General features: G+C 67.9%; 2 protein-coding genes across 13 annotated transcripts; both read left to right on the top strand.

Annotated features, from left to right (window-relative positions):
• The first annotated feature begins 206 nt into the window (after window positions 1-206).
• On the top strand, window positions 207-12,281 carry EEF1D (eukaryotic translation elongation factor 1 delta). Of its 12 annotated transcripts, none has more exons than XM_036303872.1 (9): window positions 208-222; window positions 3,683-3,697; window positions 7,958-8,078; window positions 8,444-8,515; window positions 11,113-11,212; window positions 11,288-11,388; window positions 11,519-11,734; window positions 11,886-12,080; window positions 12,193-12,281. In XM_036303872.1, the coding sequence occupies exons 3-9, from the start codon at window positions 7,962-7,964 to the stop codon at window positions 12,229-12,231; spliced, it is 840 nt and encodes a 279-aa protein (XP_036159765.1). In that variant the 5' UTR covers window positions 208-222; window positions 3,683-3,697; window positions 7,958-7,961; the 3' UTR covers window positions 12,232-12,281. The 12 variants fall into 12 exon arrangements, with proteins under 12 accessions (XP_036159764.1, XP_036159765.1, XP_036159770.1 ...); XM_036303870.1 differs by lacking the exon at window positions 208-222 and adding an exon at window positions 408-507 and having other exon boundaries at window positions 7,955-8,078; XM_036303867.1 differs by lacking the exon at window positions 208-222 and adding an exon at window positions 5,405-6,492.
• Window positions 12,282-13,433: 1,152 nt separating this feature from the next.
• On the top strand, window positions 13,434-17,137 carry NAPRT (nicotinate phosphoribosyltransferase). Its single transcript, XM_036303881.1, has 13 exons — window positions 13,434-13,705; window positions 13,908-14,035; window positions 14,109-14,191; window positions 14,352-14,482; window positions 14,571-14,686; window positions 14,905-15,101; window positions 15,188-15,328; window positions 15,616-15,700; window positions 15,791-15,871; window positions 16,341-16,443; window positions 16,528-16,682; window positions 16,769-16,876; window positions 16,960-17,137. The coding sequence occupies exons 1-13, from the start codon at window positions 13,480-13,482 to the stop codon at window positions 17,020-17,022; spliced, it is 1,617 nt and encodes a 538-aa protein (XP_036159774.1). The 5' UTR covers window positions 13,434-13,479; the 3' UTR covers window positions 17,023-17,137.
• The last annotated feature ends 371 nt before the right edge of the window (window positions 17,138-17,508 follow it).

Genomic DNA, 17,508 nt, shown 5'->3' with positions numbered 1-17,508 from the left:
TGGCTGCGGCCCTCCTTTTTGTCTCGCTGGCTCGGGGGTGGGATGGGGGCGGTCAGGCAAGCTGGCCCCGCCCCCAGCGTCCCTAGGACCCGCCCCGTGCGTCCCTCCGCCCCGCCCCCAGCGTCCCTAGGGCCCGCCCCCGTGCGTCGCGCAGCGCGTACAGGCCGGTCAGTTCCGCCCCATCCCGGCGAGTCCATTGAGCCCGCAGCGGAGGGGGGCCTGGTGAGCTGCGGTCGGGTTCCCAGCCGTTTGCTCCGGCTCCTCCGGGGAAGGACGAGCTGCGTGGGGGTCTCCCTCTGGCTTCCGTCTCTGCAGCCGCGGAGAGGGTCGCGGAGCGGACCCCGGCGTCGGGGCGGGGCGGGCGCGCGAGCCGCTTCCCCTGCGTCCCCGTCCGCGTCGCGCGGTCGGCCCCGCGGTCTCGTTTCCCGTGCGCGCCCGGCGGCCTTCTCTTTCCGCAGCCCCGCGCCCCGAGCTCTCGTGTCTGGTCGCCGCGTCCTTGGCTGGCGTGTGAGTACCGCAGCCCGCGCCGAGGCCGCCGCGCCTGCCGGGAGGCCCCAGGGGACGGGCGGCCCGGGCTGCGCCGGCGGCTCCGCGCCTTCGGGGACCCGGGCGCAAGTGCCGGCCGGGGGCGGTGGGCCAAGTGCGGCTCCCGGGCCCGGCGCAGAGGGACGGGACCCGCGGGCCACGTGGCCGCCCGGAGCGCGGCGGGGAAGCGGGAGCCATCTGGGCCAGCCCCGGTGGTGACCGGCGTCCGCCCAGCTGTGTCCGGCACGTGTGTACGGAGCACTCGCCGCGCCGGGCCGTGTAGGAACCGTGAGGGCCCCTGAGCGCGGAGGAGTGAGGAGCGACTGCCGAGCGACCGAGACAGGAGCCTCAGGGTGACCGGGTCTCGACTTGGGTCCGGGTCCGGCGGGAGGCGCACCTGGCAGGCCCCGAGGGAAGGCGGTGCCGTCCATTGCAAGTGGGCACCTCCGTGAGGAGGACGGAAAGGCTCCTGCGGGAGCCCCGGGGGCGGCGGGGTGCGGACCCACGGAGGCCGCGTGAGGGGTCCCAGCAGGGGGGCTGCCCGGGCGCAGGGACCGGGCCTGGGCGCGGAAGGGCGGCTTGGCCGGGAGGCCCGCGCGGGACAGAACGTCCCGGGGGAAGTGCCTTCCCAGGGCGCCGGGCACAGAGCCGCGTCCTGGACCCCGTGCCCGTCTGGGCGGTGCCCGCCTGGCCAGGCCGCCTTCCTCACCCTGGAGTGTGGCCGCTGTGGGCCTCACGGGGGCCTGGGCAGTGGGCACTCGGCCATTGGTCCCTTCGCGCCTCGCTGGGCCTGGATCCCCGCCTCCCCGCTGGGCTCTGCGCCTGGGTTGCTGGGAGAGGCTGCGCCTTCAGGGGGGCAGGCTTGCTGGACTGGTGTTTTTGCAAATGGTTACTTAAGGTGAGGTTCGAAAAGATCGACAAAAAGAATACGTCCGGAGTGTCAGGTGCTAGCGTCAGCATTTCGGGGGCTGCAGGCAGGAAGCGCCGGCCTGGGCATTTGTCCAGCCCTGGCCCGCGCTGGTACTTGGCGAGGACACGGATGTGTCGGAGTGGGTGGCAGCGTGCAGAGGCCGAGTGCAGGCATGGAGACCCCGCAGTCCTGGCTCCCAGCTGTGTAGAGGCCTGGACACCACACGTGTGATGTGTGCAGAGAAGGGTGGGAGCACGTGTGCAGTCCTAGAGCTGCCGCAAGGGAAGGGCCTGGCTGGTCAGCTTTGGCCACACCCCCGCCAGCGGTGGTGCTGGAGGCGGGGCCTGGGGCGGGGTGACTGGCAGCCCCAGTGTGAGGCCTGGGGGTGCAGGGCCTCAGGACAGGCTGGCATTTTTGCGGGGCCGAGTGGGGTCAGAAGCATCTGAGTGGGAATTGGGGCTGTGAAGCGTCCCCACAGGAGGCAAAGGGCATCCTCCCTGCCTCCTGTCCACGCAGCTGCCCCACGACGTGGCAGTTCTAGAACATTCAGGCTTGGGGTGCTCATTGCCGTCTGGGACGCTGCAGACAGCTCTATTGTGCAGCGCTGGTTCCAGCCTGGGGAGGGGGGGGGTTAGAAAGCCGAGCCGCCTGCAGACCCGGCCCCAGCACCTCACACCTCATGCCATTCCCACTTCCCGTGGAGCTGGCGGCTTTTTTGACCCCCGGGTGTACCGTCTGGCAGCCGGTGTGTGACTGCAGGGGGGTGAGGTTGGCAGCGGGCTGCCTGAGGCAGGGCCGGGGGATGGGAAGGTGGTCTGGTCAGGGCTGGGGGGGCCACCTCTCCCAGAAACCTTCCTCATTAGCCCAGCCACAGGCTCCCCCAGCACCTTGGCACAGCTCCGAGGCCAGGTCCTCAGCTTCCCGCAGGGCCCGCCGGACAGCAGGCTCCGCAAGCTGCTTTCCCGGCTCCGCAGGGGCGAGAGGGCCCGGGACCGAGGTCCTGCAGGTCAGTGCAGCCGCGAGTGAGGTCTCTCTAACCAGGACCAGCCCTGCTGCGTCAGCGCCTTTGCCCTGGGCCTGGGGGCCAGGCAGGGCGGCATCCCTCTATGGGAGAGGTGTCAGTGTGCCTCGGGGCGAGGGCTGGACCCCAGTGGGGGAGTCGGCAGCCAGCGGGCTCACGGGCCATTCGTGTTGGCTGTGGCTGTGGCTGTGGCGTTGGCGAGCTTCCTCCCCGCGCTCCTGGTGCAGCCCGGGCGGGCGCCCTTCCTGAGCTGTGGGCTTGCAAGCTTGTTCTCAGAGGGAAGTGTCCCAACTCCCAGTGGCTTTTCTCCCGGGAGGATGGGCGTTCGGTTGGGAGCCCTCATGGAACGCGGGCCAGCGGGAGCCAGGTGCTGAGGAAGTAGAGGTGGGCCCTGCGTCGCTCAGCTGTCCTGGGGGATCTGGCCGCCGGCTGGGACCCCGGACGTCCCTGTGGGCGCTCAGCCCCATCCCCACACCGGCTTCATGCCCAAGTGGCGCTCTGCTGCCCTCCCCTGGGGCCAGGCTCTGGGCGCTGCCCCTCTGGCCGGCATGCCCTCTCCCCAGAGCCATCTGCCACCCTCACCTCGGAAGCCCGGCAGCCGCTGCTCCCCTCGGTACGCGTTCTCGTCAGTGGCTCCACAGGGCGCCTCGTGTGTCGCTGTCCGGCAGGGACCTAGGTGGCAGAGCGCCTTCTGGAGAGGGAGGCAGGCTCTTAGGGCTCTGGCCACTGGGGCGAGAGGTCTTGCTGTCTGTGCCCGCAGGGCCTTGCAGAGCTGGCTGGCTCTCAGCTCCGGGGTCGGCACCTGGCTGGCTGGTCCCGTGTCCTGTGCTCAGGGCAGGGAGGCTCCCCGGACAGCGCTCTGGTGACGACACTCGTGGCGTGGGCCTCCTCATCTTGCTCCGCATCCCTCAGCCCGCGGGTGCAGAGGGCGGGGCCGCGCCGGACCGTCCACAGCTCCAGTGGCAGCGGGGGCTCAGGCCCCAGCAGAGCAGATGGGCGGGTGCTCAGATGGCGCCTCCCGGCAAGTGCCCGCCCCAGTGACGGTGCCTGAGCAGGGAGAGCCGCCCCTCCCGGGATGTCGGTGGTGGGTCTGTGGTGCTCACCTCTGCTCCTCCAGCAACCTCGCCGCACGCCGCCTCAGCGAGCAGCTTCTGGAAGGGCCCACAGCCCCTGGGCCGCCTGTCTGACTGCCTCTAACCTGCTGCTTTCTCTCCATGCTGTCCTAGGAGGTCAGAGTGAAAGTAAGTACGCCTGCCCCTGCCCACGCTCCCGTCACCTGAGCCGGGGCCCCAGGTAGCGGCACTGCCCTTCCTCTGCCCCGCACCCCTCAGGGCTTCCCTGGGCAGGGCCGGCTCCTGCCTCCTGGGCAGGTCAGGTGACGGCCCCCTAGCCCTTGCCTCAGGCCTCGGGCCCAGTTGGGGCGTCTAGAGACTGACTTCCCCTCCCCTGAGCTGTGGCCACCAGCGCCCTGAGCACACCTGGTCTGGTGCCGGAGGCCAGCGGGGCCTGGCAGGGCTTGGGCACTAGGGGCGAGCCCTGTGGGCTGAGCCAGAGGTCAGAGGGCACATGAGCCCTGCCTGGTCGTCCTGCTCCCCCTTCCGGGACAGTGAGTGATGTCACAATGCCCTGCCTTCTGGGCACAAGCTCCTGCCTCCCACCACGGCCTCTGCGGCCAGCCTGGCTTTGGTAAGTGCTGCCACCAGCCTGGGCAGGAAGGTGCCAGGGGCATGTGCCGTTAAAGGCCCCCAGCGTACCCCTGCAGGGGATAAGGGGTCTCCCCAAAGTGCTGGGCAGGTGTGGGCTTGTCCACGTGTCCATGGCTTCCACTTCTGCTGGTGTTGGGAAGCGTGTGGGCCCAGGCGAGGAGGGGGAGGGTTTGCCCTCCGGCTGAAGGCTGCCTGGCTCTGTGGGCCCCTGGGCCGACGGTTGCTTAGGCTGCACCACTGACCCACAGAAGCCGGGGACGGTAGGGGTGTCCTGAGGGAGGGCTGCAGCCCTGGCGAGTTAGCATTGGGTGTTGGTCAGGATGCCTCCCTCCGCTCTGGGGAGCAGGCCCAGGGTGGGGCTGTGGTTGGGAGGGAAGGTCGCCGCCACCTTCTAGGAAGGCCCCTGGGTGAGCAGGGATCCCGGGCAGCCTCACAGCAGACTCACAGGGATCCCTGGCTGCGGCCCAGGCTCCTCTGTTCCTGCTCAGTGGGGGCTGCCTCCCATTTCTGGGCTGGTCCGCAGAGTGCCAGCCCCCTTTCCACAGCGCCACGCCTGGCAGCGCGGGGGGGGGGGGGGGGGAAGGGGGGCTGTTGCTACGAGGGCGGCAGACAACGAAGGTCCCCTCCATGAGGATGGTGGGGCTCAGAGCCCCCAGTTGCCTCCCACTGCCCCACTGATGGTGCCCCTACACCACGATGGCCACCTCAGAGACCGCCCAGTGCTTCCGTTAAAACCAGTGCCTGGAGGTGGCCGGGCTTAGCTAAGGCACAGGCCGTCCAGGGACCATTTCAGGTCAATAGTAACTGTCCGTGGACGTGAGTCTCCCTGTCTCATGGGCCAGGCTTGTTGTGAAGGGTGTTCCTGTGAGGGTCAGGTGGAGGGAGCGCACTGGTCCCTGGCATCCAGTCGGGGATTCTTTAAGAAAAGGTTTCTGAGGTTTGGAAACCATCTTCTCTAGACCCCTTTGGAGAGCATGGTGCATGTTGGGTTAGAAAAGTTTTGCAGTTAAAAGAATACAAATATTTATACACCCATACGTGTATGTTATCTGCTTATTGCCTAACTGAGGTCCCTGCGGGTTTGACTTGGGGTCCTGCATGTTGCCGGATGGCACCCCCCTTGGGAAGCATCCGCAGGGTCCTGCGGCACCAGCCAGGCTGCTGAGGGCGGGGCGGGGCGGGCGCGGCCGCGGGGGGCTGTGCTCAACTGCCTTCTGTGCTTGCTTCCACTGCTGCGCGCAGATGAGGAGCGGCAAGGCCTCCTGTGCCCTGGAGACCGTCTGGGAGGACAAGCAGAAGCATGGGGAGGCCGAGCAGCGCGCCCACGAGCACCAGGCCACGCGAGCCGCCGCCACTGCCCAGCAGCTACCGGCTCAGGTGCCAGCCGTGAATGGGCCGGGGCCGGAGGACGCCGAGGAGGCCGGGGCCCCGGACAGCAGCAGGGGCAGCCCCCGGAAGAGCCATCACGGGCGGCAGCCCCAGCAGAAGAAGCGGAAGCGCTCCCCGAAGAGCGGGCTGGGCAGGGCAGACCTGGCCCTCGTGGGCCTCTCGGCCGACCACGTCTGGCTGGACAAGCCGCTTTTCGACCAGGCGGAGAGCGCCTACCGCCAGAGGCTGGCAGACTTGACTGCCCAAGCAGCCCGGCCACCGGCGCTGGCCCCCAGGGGTCCTTGCACCCACGGAAGCCAGGTGGCCTGCCACCATGTGACCTGGGGCATCTGGGTCAACAAGTCTGCCTTTGACCAGGCCGAGCGGGCCTTCGTGGAGTGGTCCCAGGCTCTGCTGCTGGCCACCGAGGGCAGCAGCGGGCAGGGGGCTCCTGACACGGGCCAGCAGGCACCTGCCTTGGCCCTGGCCCTCACCCACCAGCCTAGCTCGCCAGCCAATGGCCAGCCCCCGCTGGGCAGCCTGCAGGCGCTGGTGCGGGAGGTGTGGCTGGACAAGCCCCGCTACGACGCAGCTGAGAGGGGCTTCTACGAGGCCCTGTTTGACGGCCACCCCCCCGGGAAGGTGCGCCTGCAGGAGCGAGCCAGCCAGGCCGAGAATGCCAAGCGGGCCCGCCGAGACCGGCGGGCCCGGAACGCCGTGGGAAGCAAGCGGGCTGAGCTGAGGCGGGCCGAGGGGGGCGTCCCTCCGTCTGCCCTGCCCTACTGGTACTTCCTGCACAAGGACGCCGAGGCGCCCTGGCTCAGCAAGCCCGCCTACGACGGTGCGGAGTGCCGCCACCACGCTGCCGAGGCCCTGCGCATGGCCTGGCGCCTCGAATCCACGGCTCTGGTTCACCGACCCAGTGCCCGGTCTGGCCCGTCCATGTCCAGCGTGAGACCCAAGTAGGAGAAACATGCTGGATGGGTGCCTGGGCTGGGGCCGCGTGCTCCCCTCCCTGCCCCCACCCCAGCGAGCTCTTCCCGAGACCCCCGGACCCGGCTAAGTTGGACGCAGGAGTGGGTTGGGCGGTGCAGCCTCCAGGGTCACAGCTCAGGGCTGAGTCTGCCCCATGCAGGGTGTTGTCAGCAGTTCCTAGGGGCGCAGCGGAGGCTCCTGGGCCCACCGGTACCGCCCATGGCCAGGCTATTGGCCTGAGTCTGAAGGATGCGCTGAGCGAGGCAGACTTTCGGCCTGGTGGCCCCGGGGCCTCCTCCCAGGACAGCTCCACTCAGTGCAGCCGTGGTCTCTGGAAGCCAGGTCAGGGGCCTGGAGGGGGGCGGGGGGGCATCCAGTGCCTGGCCAGGGAAGGGGTTCCCAGGCAGGTGGGCAAAGACTGTGGACTCTAGGGCAGCTAGAGACCCTGTGGTGCAGGGGCTGGGCCAGTGGGACTTGCAGAGGCTCCCTGGGTCTCCAGGGAAGGGGCGCCAGCCTGGCCCCCAATTCCCGGTGGGAGCCCCTTTGCTCTGCCCTCTGAAGGGTTGATCTGATGGGTTGACAGGACTGGCCTTGTGAGGGACAGGGCACGGCCCATCGTGGAAGAGGGGGCATGGGGCAGGAGCCGAGTTCATGGAGCTGGCTTTTCTTGGCTGAGACCCACTTCCTCTTGTCAGCAAGAGGCCACTTGAGGACCTGGGTTCCTGGGCACAGGGAACGGGTGGGATGGGTGAGGAGCAAGAGGGCTCTGCGGGCCCAGGTCTGGGCAGCTGCCCCACATTGTCGGGCTGGGGGAAAGCAGCAGAGGGGCGTCTGTGCCCGGCAGTATGTGCATAGACGGACACCGGGCTGGGTGTGGCTTGGGCCCAGGTCTAGAGCAGTAGTTCTCAAACTGACTGATCTCGGAACCCTGGAGAGCTTTTGTTTTATCTGTGGGTCCACCACATTAGCCGAGGTGCTGCCAGTGTGCACTGGGAATAGTGACCAGCTTGCTACACGCTGGTGGACACTTCACGAGAAAGAGCTTTCCTGTAAGGACTCACTGAGCAGGCGGCCTCGTTCTACGTTTTGAAATCTTCAGTGTGCTCAGTAAGGGGCAGTGTGTCAGCTGTGAGTGTTTGCTGTTGGACTCCAATCCAGCCTTGCACTGATGTGTGCTTGGAAAAGGGGGGACCTCGGGATCCCCAGAAGGTCTTGGCCACACTTTGAGAGCCGCTGGTCTTTGGCGTGGGCCTGGGACTGTGGCCTGTGCACGGAAGGGAGCCGCGTGGCAGTGGGAACAGGTGGCGTGGATGGGGGGCTTCCCTGCTCTGCCGTGGGGCCTGGAGGCCTGGTCTCCCAGGCACTGGGCGGTTACCCTGCACCTTTGGCATCTGGGCTGCGAGAAGGGGCCTGTGCAGTCCAGGCTGTCAGCCTCTCCTTTCCCCCCAGCAGGAAAATGGCCACAAACTTCCTCGTGCACGAGAAGATCTGGTTCGACAAGTTCAAATACGACGATGCAGAAAGGAAATTCTATGAGCAGATGAACGGGCCTGTGACGGGCTCCTCGCGCCAGGTGAGGGCTGTGCTTGGGGCGCTGGGTGGCTCTGGCACTGCCCCAGGTGCTGGAGGTGGGGGTCTGTAGGGGGGGTCCTGGCTGCTCCTGGGGTCTGTGGAGGGGTCCTGGCTGCTCCTGTCTCAGCACGAGGCAGCACACACCCACGGTCTGCAGGCCACTGGGAGCACAGCACGCGCAAGCCTGGGGGCCGAGGCCACTGTGGCAGGGCTCTGGCACCTCGCGCATCTCTCTGCCCCGCTGAGCTTCCGTCCTGCACGTCGCTTCCTTGCTCTCCACATGAGGGACATAAGGTTCCTATTTTTTTTTGAAATTATAAAATTTTTAATGAAAGAAAAGACTGGTTCTTTCTGCACTGTCTGCAGGAGAACGGCGCAAGCGTGATCCTCCGGGACATTGCGAGAGCCCGAGAGAACATCCAGAAATCCCTGGCCGGAGTGAGTACCGCGGCCGAGCATCCAGGCTGGCGCTGCCGCCGCCCTCATGCCACTGCGCATGACCTCCCCCAGTGCCGCTGATGGCCCTGCCCGTGGAGCAAAGCCAGGGCGAGGCTGCCGCGCAGGCACGGGCCTGGGCCCAGGCCACAGGCACCTCTTCCTCTGCCTCCTTGCTGTGCGGATCGCCTGCTTGCTGGCGCTCAGCGGGGCCCCCTCCTTTGCTCCCTCCCGCCAGCCACTTCCTTCCGCTTGCTCTGCTAAGGGAAGCCTCCCTGCCCTCCTAGGCCTTCACCGCCCCAGAGGAGCCGGGTTCCCAGGGGGTGGAGTTCAAATCACAGAGCGAGCACCATCGAGTTTGAGGCCCAGGCAGGGGCCCTGCAGCCCAGCTCGGCTCCCTGGTCCCAGATGGACCATGGCCACCTCCGTCCCTGCCAGGCCAGGGGGCGTGTCCCTAGGAGGCAGCGGATCTACTGGTCCACCTCCCTGGCCAGAGGAGCCAGGGCCTCTCTCTGGGACATGGGAGTGTCCTGGCCCTGGAGGCAGGTGTCCGCACAGCTGTGCTCCTTTGGAGCCTCCAGGAGCACCCTTCCCGCCTTTCCAGCTTCAGTAGCTGCCCACTCCGTGGCCCGTGGCTCCTCGCCTGCAGTTCACGGCCTGCTCTTGTCACGGCTCCTCTCCCTGCCTTTCTCTCCTGTGGACCTGGGGGTGGCGCTGGACCCACCTGGAAAGTCCAGGGTCACCCCCCATCTCCCTGCCTCGTCACGTCTGCCAAGTCCTTTTGCCGTGTGAGGTCGCCTGCCTGCACAGCTGGTTCGGATGTACTGGCCCCTGGCCACAGGCTGGGCAGACCTGGGCAGGTGTCCTCTGGGAAGTGGTGCCACCGCCAGTTGCCCAGGAGGCCCTGCATTGGGCGTGGCCCCTACTTGCCTTGCCTCCTACCTCACCCAGGGTGAGCCGGGCAGACACAGGCACTGGCGGCATGAGGTCTTTGCACCCAGGAGGCTCTTCCTCCTCCCAACCTCGGGCTTGGCTGTGGTGGCCAGCTGCTGGGTCCTGGTCTTTGGGGACAGGTATGGTGTGCTGCTGGGGCTTGGGTCACAAAGCACCACGGACCACAGCGTAAGCGTCACTCATTTTCTCGTAATCTGAAGGCTGGAGTCCAGGATCAAGGCGTGGGCAGGGCTGGTTCCTTCCAAGGCCGCATTCTTTGGCCTGCAGATGGCCGTTTCTTCCCTTGTCTCTGCATCCTGTTGCCTCTGTGTGTCCTACGAGGACACCAGCCAGTGGGCTAGGACAACCCTAACGACCTCAGTGTGACGGGGTCGCCCTGTAGAGGCCCTGCTCCAGAACTTTGGGTGCGAGTTCATGCTGGGGTGGCGCGGACATAGCCTTCATGGAGAGGACTGGTGACGCGCAGGGCTGGTACCAGCGACCTGCTGTCTTCCCACCACTTACCTGCCGCGCAGCAGGGCTCGAGGCACCAGCCTGTTGCCAGGACCCCGTTCACTTGCTCCCGGCACTAACCCCTGGGAGAGGAGCCTCCGGAGCTGGGGCCGGACGAGTGGGCAGGGGCGGTAGCTCTGGCTTCCATCCCTGTGTGATCCAGGCCATCGGAGGTCTTAGTGGGAATGGTGTGGGGGCCACGGCTGGTGGTGGCATCTGAGACGCGGGTGTGGGTGGTCCAGTGGGAGCTGCAGAGTTGATGGGTGCTGTTGACTGACTATAGCAGGGCACTGAGGTGCGCCGAGAGGAGGGGAGTGGCGTGAGCAGAGCCCACCTGGTCCCCTGGCTGGTCAGTGCTCCTTCTCCAGCCACACGGCGCCCTGGCCACCCTGAGCCAGCCCTGCTCGGTGGGTCATGGGACAGCGCCAGCCTTGCGCTGCCGCAGTGAGTGACAGAGCCAGGCACCTGGCACCTGTCCTGCCTGGAGACCTTTAGCCTCTCCGTGGTCAGGGGTGCGGAGCAGTGGCTTGTCCTGTGGCTGCTTGGGTGGGCCTCAGGCCAAGGTCTGTATCATGATTGGACACTGGGGGAGGGACAGTGACCCCGGGGAACGGGCCAGGTGCACCGTGTCCCAGAGCCATTCCACAAGTGCGTGACTCTGGCTTGAGCTGTGGCGCCCTGTGGCTGAGCTCCCTGGGTGGCGGTGTGTGCCTGGCAGGGAAGTCCAGGTGCTGTGCTGGCTGCTGAGGGGGCTGCCCTTTGCTGGGACATGATCCTTCCTGGTCACGGGCCCCTCAGCTGCTCTCCCCTCCCGTTTCCCCCTCAAGGCCATGCTGCCCAGCCCCCCTGAGGCCCCAGGCCAGGCTGCCCCTGGGACTGACAGTCCTGCTCCTTGCCTCACACCGGGCAGTGGGAGCCGTGGCTCGGAGCTTCTGCCCTGGGCCCCCTGCTTCCTGCTTGGCCGAGAAGTCACCCTGGCCCCACAGAGCTGCCGCCTCCCCTCCTGGTGGGGCATGGCAGGTGACTGGCTGAGAAGACAGGAACTGCATCTCTTGTCTCAGGCCTCCTACCCAGCTCGGGGCTGTGCTGCTCAGTGGCTGTGGGGGCCTTGGAGTGGGTTGGGTGCCACACCCTCAACTCCCCCTGCCTTGCAGAGCTCAGGCCCTGGAGCCTCCAGCGGGCCCAGCGGAGACCACAGTGAGCTCGTCACCCGGATCGCCAGCCTGGAAGTGGAGAACCAGAGCCTGCGAGGAGGTGAGGCCCTGGGCTCGGTAGGGGAGGGGTGGGGCCCAGCTGCTGTGGTCTGACCAGCATCCCCTCGCCCCGCAGTGGTGCAGGACCTGCAGCAGGCCATCGCCAAGCTGGAGGCCCGTCTGAGCGTGCTGGAGAAGAGCTCGCCTGCCCACCGGGCCACAGCCCCGCAGACCCAGGTGAGCGCCGCCCCGCAGACCAGAGCCCCCACACCTGGTGCTGCAGAGGAGCCGAGGCCGGCCCCGGGGTAGTGAGGGTGAGAGGCCTGCCAGCCAGGGGCCTGCATCTCAGCCCCCTCCCCTCTGGCAGCACGTGTCGCCCATGCGCCAAGCAGAGCCGCCCACCAGGAAGGCGGCGGCTGCGGAGGACGACGAGGACGATGACATCGACCTGTTCGGCAGTGACGAGGAGGACGACAAGGAGGCCGTCCGGCTGCGGGAGGAGCGGCTGCGGCAGTACGCAGAGAAGAAGGCCAAGAAGCCGGCGCTGGTGGCCAAGTCCTCCATCCTCCTGGACGTGAAGCCCGTGAGTGCCCGCCTCGGACCTCCCTGCCCGGGTTCAGGAATCTCGGGCTGAGAGAAATGTGGGGGCAGGACAGGAGTAAACTGCGCTGCTGGGCGGGCCTCCCGGGAGCCTGTGGGCCCCTGACCCAGCCTCTCCTCCCTTCATTCCCCAGTGGGATGATGAGACAGACATGGCCCAGCTGGAGGCATGCGTGCGCTCCGTCCAGCTGGATGGGCTGACCTGGGGGGGCTCCAAGCTGGTGCCCGTGGGCTACGGCATCCGCAAGCTGCAGATCCAGTGCGTGGTGGAGGACGACAAGGTGGGCACCGACCTGCTGGAGGAGGAGATCACCAAGTTCGAGGAGCACGTGAGTGGGCAGGCCCGCACGGGGGGGGGGGGGGGGGGGGGCAGGTCCAGGGCCTGGCAGGGCGGCCTTTGGGAAACTGGGCCTCACGTGACCACCGCCCTCCTTTCTCCAGGTGCAGAGTGTGGACATTGCTGCTTTCAACAAGATCTGAGCCCCAGCCCCAGCCGGTTGGCCCTGCCCCCATTAAAGACTGCAATTCCCTGTCTGGCTCCTGTTTGGTCTGGGCCCTGTGGGCAGGGGCATTCAGTGAGCAGCGCTGCCAGGCCCGGCCTCAGTGGTGTCCCACTTGGGGGCCCGTCTGTCCTACAGCAGTGGTCCCGGGGGCCGTGACCATCACCCCTTGCTTGGCCTCTGCACAGCCTTCCTGTGGCTGTGACCTCACCCTGCTGCCCTCTCCCGTCTCGGCCTGTGTTCACTCACCCAGCAAGTGCCATGTCCCGTTCAAGCTGTGGGCCAGGAAGAAGGCAGGCCCTTCACTCCTCCCTGGGGCCCAGGAGGCACCCAGCCCTCCACTCTCCCCGTGCGGCCCACAGCTGTCCAGGAAAGAGAGGCCCTAGAGGCCGGCCTGGCCCTCCTGCTGTGACCAGGCATCTGCTCCCAGGTCTGACCTGTGTGAGACCCTGCCTCCCTCCCTGGTCCTCATTCAGCCCTCAGAGGGCACCCCCTCCCCAGCACAGTGCTCCATTGCTGGAGGATGGCCTGGGACAAGTCATGACACTCCTTTGGAGTCCTGCCTGCTGCCCCACCCCCAGCCCCGCCTACCAGCCCAGGACTGGCCAGTCCTGCTGGTGAGACAGCTGCTCTTGGTATTCGAGAAAGGTCTGGGCTGCAGCCACTTGTGGCCAGAGCTGCACCCCTTGGTGGGGGCCCTGAGGCTGCTCTATATTACAGGTCTCCTGTGGAGCTCAGGGCGAAAGCCGCGGTGCCAGCTGGCGGTGGGCACCAGGCTGGCTGCTTCCCGGCCACACCTGGGAGGAGCTGACGGGAAGCACCTCACCATCTGCCCCTCCCCGCGCCCGGTGGCTCCCAGGAGGGGCGGGGACAGTCCAGCAGGGGGTGGATCACCACTGCCCTCTTGTACCCTTCCACCCGGTGCACAGAGCTGGGGGAGGCAGGAGGGGACCGTGCTTAAAGGGGCTGAGGAGCTGGGTGACCTGGGACGGGGACACTCCCCACTTCAGCCCACTCTGGCCTAGGGGACCCCTGTCCAGAGACCGGCAGCCCCGCCCCGCCCCTCCGTTGCCAGGAAAGGCGGTGGCTTCCCGGGCGTCCTCGCCTCCCGGGAGCGGGTCCACGGGGCTAACAGGGCGTCGTGACGGGCAGGCCTGGGCACCGGCTATTGGGGGGGCGGGGTCACGTGGGCCGGCGGGGCGGGGAGGCCGGAGTCCAGACAGGCGCGATGGCGGCGGAGCAGGACCCCGAGGGGCGCGCGGCGGCGCGGCCGCTGCTCACCGACCTGTACCAGGTCACCATGGCGCTGGGCTACTGGCGCGCGGGCCGGGCCAGCGCCCCCGCCGAGTTCGAGCTCTTCTTCCGCCAGAGCCCGTTCGGCGGCGCCTTCGCGCTGGCCGCGGGGCTGCGGGACTGCGTGCGATTCCTGCGCGCCTTCCGCCTGCTCGACGCAGGTACCGGCCTTGCTCGCCGCCAGGGACTCCCCCGGGCAGGACCCTCCACCGGCCAGCTTGACCCACACGCGACCGGGTGGGGGACCCCGATGAGCCCTTCACTGCGCCCCAGTGAGCCCCTCGGTCGCGGAGACGGTGCCGCCCGGCGAGCCCCCTTGGCCGCGCTCTGGCCGCAGCCCACGCCGGCCCTTGTCGCCCCCAGACGTGCAGTTCCTGGCTTCGGTGCTGCCCCCAGACACCGACCCCGCGTTCTTCGAGCACCTCCGGGCCCTGGACTGCTCCGGGGTGACGGTGCGGGCCCTGCCCGAGGGCTCCCTCGCCTTCCCCGGCGTGAGTGCGGGCCGAGCGGGGCGGAGGGGAGCCCGAGGGGGCGGGGCGGCCGCCACTGACACCCTCCCCGCAGGTGCCGCTGCTGCAGGTGTCGGGGCCGCTGCTGGTGGTGCAGCTGCTGGAGACGCCCCTCCTCTGCCTGGTCAGCTACGCCAGGTGGGGCCCCCTCGCCCCTACCCAGCCGGGGTGACCCTGGACTTCCGGGAGGCCCACCCTTTGGGGTGTGGGCGTGGCTGCATGCGCCAGGGTCCGAGCTCCGTGGGTGCCTCGCACGGCCTCCACCTACCCTCACCGTGGTCTCCTGCCTCCCCCACAGCCTCATTGCTACCAACGCGGCGCGGCTCCGCCTGATCGCAGGGCCTGAGAAACGGCTGCTAGAAATGGGGTTGCGGCGCGCGCAGGGCCCCGACGGGGGTCTCACGGCCTCCACCTACAGCTACCTGGGGGGTGAGGCCGGGAAGCAGGGGAGGGAGGCAGAGGAGGACGCCCCGCCCGAGGGCCCTGTGAACACGGCCGATGCCCCATGCCCTCCCAGGCTTTGATGGCAGCAGCAACGTGCTGGCAGGACAGCTGCGGGGCGTGCCCGTGGTGGGGACCCTGGCGCACTCCTTCGTCACTTCCTTTTCCGGCAAGGAGGTGCCTCCTGACCCGGTCAGTACCCTTCTCTTCCCCCTGAGCTCCAGAGGGCGGACCCCAAGGCCAGGCCGGCCTGGAGGAGGGGTCTGGTCCTCTGCACAAGGGCAGAAGCCACCCGGGCAGGTAGCCACAGTGTGGCCCTGGGAAGCTGGCAGGCAGGTGGCATCGCCCCTGCTCAGACCCTCGCCCAGGGGTGAACTCAGTCCCCACCCTTCGCTGACCCCTCTCCCTAGATGTTGGCTCCGGCTGCTGGTCAGGGCCCCAGAGTGGACCTGACCCCCCGTGTGGAGGCGTGGCTGGAACGTGTGTGCGCCCACCTGGGGCTGGGGGTGCAGGATCCACACCCCGGGGAGCGGGCGGCCTTTGTGGCCTATGCCTTGGCCTTCCCCCGGGCCTTCCAGGGCCTGCTGGACACCTACAGCGTGAGGAGGTGAGGCCAGGCGCCCCCACACACAGTGGGGGCGGGGGCCTCGGCGGAGAAGCTGCAGGACCCTCACCTCCTTGTCCCGGCTGCAGAAGCGGACTTCCCAACTTCCTGGCGGTGGCCCTGGCCCTGGGGGAGCTGGGCTACCGGGCTGTGGGCGTGCGGCTGGACAGTGGGGACCTGCTGCAGCAGGCCCAGGAGATCCGGGCGCTCTTCCGGACCACGGGAGCCCAGTGAGTCCAGGGGGCTGTCTGCTGAGAGACCCCCTCAGGGGTGCAGCTATAGGGGCGGGGCAAGGAGAGGGAGGGACTCTGCCCCCTGCCCCCTACCCCCTGCCCTCTGCTGCCTGCCTTTCCCACAGTGAGGAGATCTGATCTGGGCCTATTTCCATGGAGACATGGTGGCCCTGCAGGGTCACAGTGGCCTGTGTGGCTGAGGGCAGATTCTCCCGTGGGAGGGGCGTGACCAGGGAGGGAGGGAGCCCTGGTGAATCAGGAACTTCTGAGCCCCCCCATCCCAGGTTCCAGGCACCCTGGCTGGAGTCAGTCCCCATCGCTGTCAGCAACAACATCGACGAGGAGGAGCTGGCCCGGCTGTCCCAGCAGGTGGGGCTGGGCGGGGCGGGCGGAGGTGGCCAGGAGGGCCCTGGGCCTGCAGATGCGGGCTGAGCCCAGTGCCCCCCTCTCCCCTTCCAGGGCAGCGAAGTGAATGTCATTGGCATTGGCACCAGCGTGGTCACCTGCCCCCGCCAGCCTTCCCTGGGCTGTGTCTACAAGGTAGAGACAGGGGCCCATGGGGGGTGGGCTGTGAATGTTCCCATGCCCGGGTGGTTCAGGGTTCAGGATCTGGAGAAGGGGCCGCATGCAAATGAAACAGACGAGACAAGAAATAATAATTTGGAAATATTGGGGGCCAGGCGGGCAAGCCCAAATCAAGGGGAAGGACTTCCACTGGTGCCCAGGCCTCGCCAGCCTTTTATTCAACGTCGGATACACATCTAGCTCTTAGGCAGGTAATTGCGGTAGCAGACAGACTATCTTAAAGGTCAGTGAATATTAGAAGGATTTGGTCAGGAAATAGCTTGAGCCCCCATTGTCAGGACTAGACAATCAGTGCATAACTCTGGCCCTTGCCATGGGTTCAAGGTCCACCAGCGTCCCGGGACCCTTGCTTGCACTTCCTGCAGCCGCCGTGGGCATCATGGGTTGGGGAGGGTCCAGCTCTCTCCACACCCTGTCCCTGCAGCTGGTGTCCGTGGGAGGCCAGCCTCGGATGAAGCTGACGGAGGACCCCGAGAAGCAGACCTTGCCTGGGAGCAAGGCCGCCTTCCGGCTCCTGGGCTCCGACGGTGAGGCCCCACACCTCTGTGGCCCCCCCCCGCCCCAGGCCCCCACTTCATTCTTGGTGCCCACCCCTCAAACCCCCGACACAGGGTCTCCGCTGCTGGACCTGCTGCAATTGGCGGAGGAGCCGGCGCCCCAGGCCGGCCAGGAGCTGAGGGTCTGGCCTCGAGGGGCCCAGGAGGCCTGTACCGTGAGGCCGGCCCGAGTGGAGCCACTCCTGCGACTCTGGGTCCAGCAGGGGCAGGTGACGACTCCACCCACCGCTCTGTCTGCACCCGCAACCCACATCCAGCCCTGACCCCTGACCCTGAGCCCCTTCTCTCCCCTCAGCTGTGCGAGCCCCTCCCATCTCTGGCCGAATCTAGGGCCTTCGCCCAGCGGTCCCTGAGCCAGCTCAGCCCCGCCCACAGGCGGCTGGAGCCGCCAGCCGGGTACCAGGTGGGTGGAGCGCCCAGCCCTGCAGCTCCCTGGTGCGCCCTCTGCCCCAGGGCCGCCCAGCGTCGCCTCCTCTCCTCCTGCAGGTGGCGCTGTCGGAGAAGCTGCGCGCCCTGGTGCAGCGGCTGAGCGCCGGAGCCCCGCTCTGAGAGCCCCCCTGGGAGACCCCCCTGGGAGAGCCCCCCTGGGAGACCCCCCTGGGAGAGCCCCCCTGGGAGAGCCCCGTGGAGCTGCCCGAAGTTAACACGAGTTGCTAACAGTCCCCACAACGTGTCACGTGTCATTTCTTCTCCCAGGGCCTCGGGGGTGCAATCAGATGAGAGGTCATGCTCCCAGGAAGGCCTGCGCTGAGGCCGGGAGCCAGGCCAAGACCGGAGCGGCTGAGCTCCGAGAGCTGGGCCCTGGGGGGCAGATCTGAGGCTGGACAGGGCAGGGCCACGGGGAGCTGGGGGGCCGTGGGGCCCTCCCGGGAGCTGGGGGAGTTGCTGTGGAAGGCCTCGCCCTGCTGGAGGCTCAGCAGCAGGAGCCAGGGTCGGGGATGAGCTGCCAGGGTTTCCTGCGTGCCAGCGAGGCCTCGGGCTCCCACACCCATCAAGGGCCCTGCCCCGGGCTCTGGGTCAGTGGGACACCACGCT

The sequence above is a fragment of the Myotis myotis genome, unplaced genomic scaffold (genome assembly GCF_014108235.1).
Source record: "Myotis myotis isolate mMyoMyo1 unplaced genomic scaffold, mMyoMyo1.p scaffold_m19_p_38, whole genome shotgun sequence".
Taxonomy (NCBI): Eukaryota; Metazoa; Chordata; class Mammalia; order Chiroptera; family Vespertilionidae; genus Myotis; species Myotis myotis.
This window is presented reverse-complemented; position numbering and strand designations above follow the sequence as displayed.

Excerpts from the sequence above, each read along its gene's own strand:
- EEF1D (XM_036303866.1), top strand. The coding sequence starts at position 5,405 with ATGAGGAGCGGCAAGGCCTCCTGTGCCCTGGAGACCGTCTGGGAGGAC. Across the intron at positions 8,079-8,443 it reads TGACGGGCTCCTCGCGCCAG|GAGAACGGCGCAAGCGTGAT; the intron begins GTGAGGGCTGTG and ends CACTGTCTGCAG. Across the intron at positions 11,389-11,518 it reads CCACAGCCCCGCAGACCCAG|CACGTGTCGCCCATGCGCCA; the intron begins GTGAGCGCCGCC and ends CCCCTCTGGCAG.
- NAPRT (XM_036303881.1), top strand. The coding sequence starts at position 13,480 with ATGGCGGCGGAGCAGGACCCCGAGGGGCGCGCGGCGGCGCGGCCGCTG. Across the intron at positions 13,706-13,907 it reads CTTCCGCCTGCTCGACGCAG|ACGTGCAGTTCCTGGCTTCG; the intron begins GTACCGGCCTTG and ends TGTCGCCCCCAG. Across the intron at positions 14,483-14,570 it reads CACCTACAGCTACCTGGGGG|GCTTTGATGGCAGCAGCAAC; the intron begins GTGAGGCCGGGA and ends ATGCCCTCCCAG.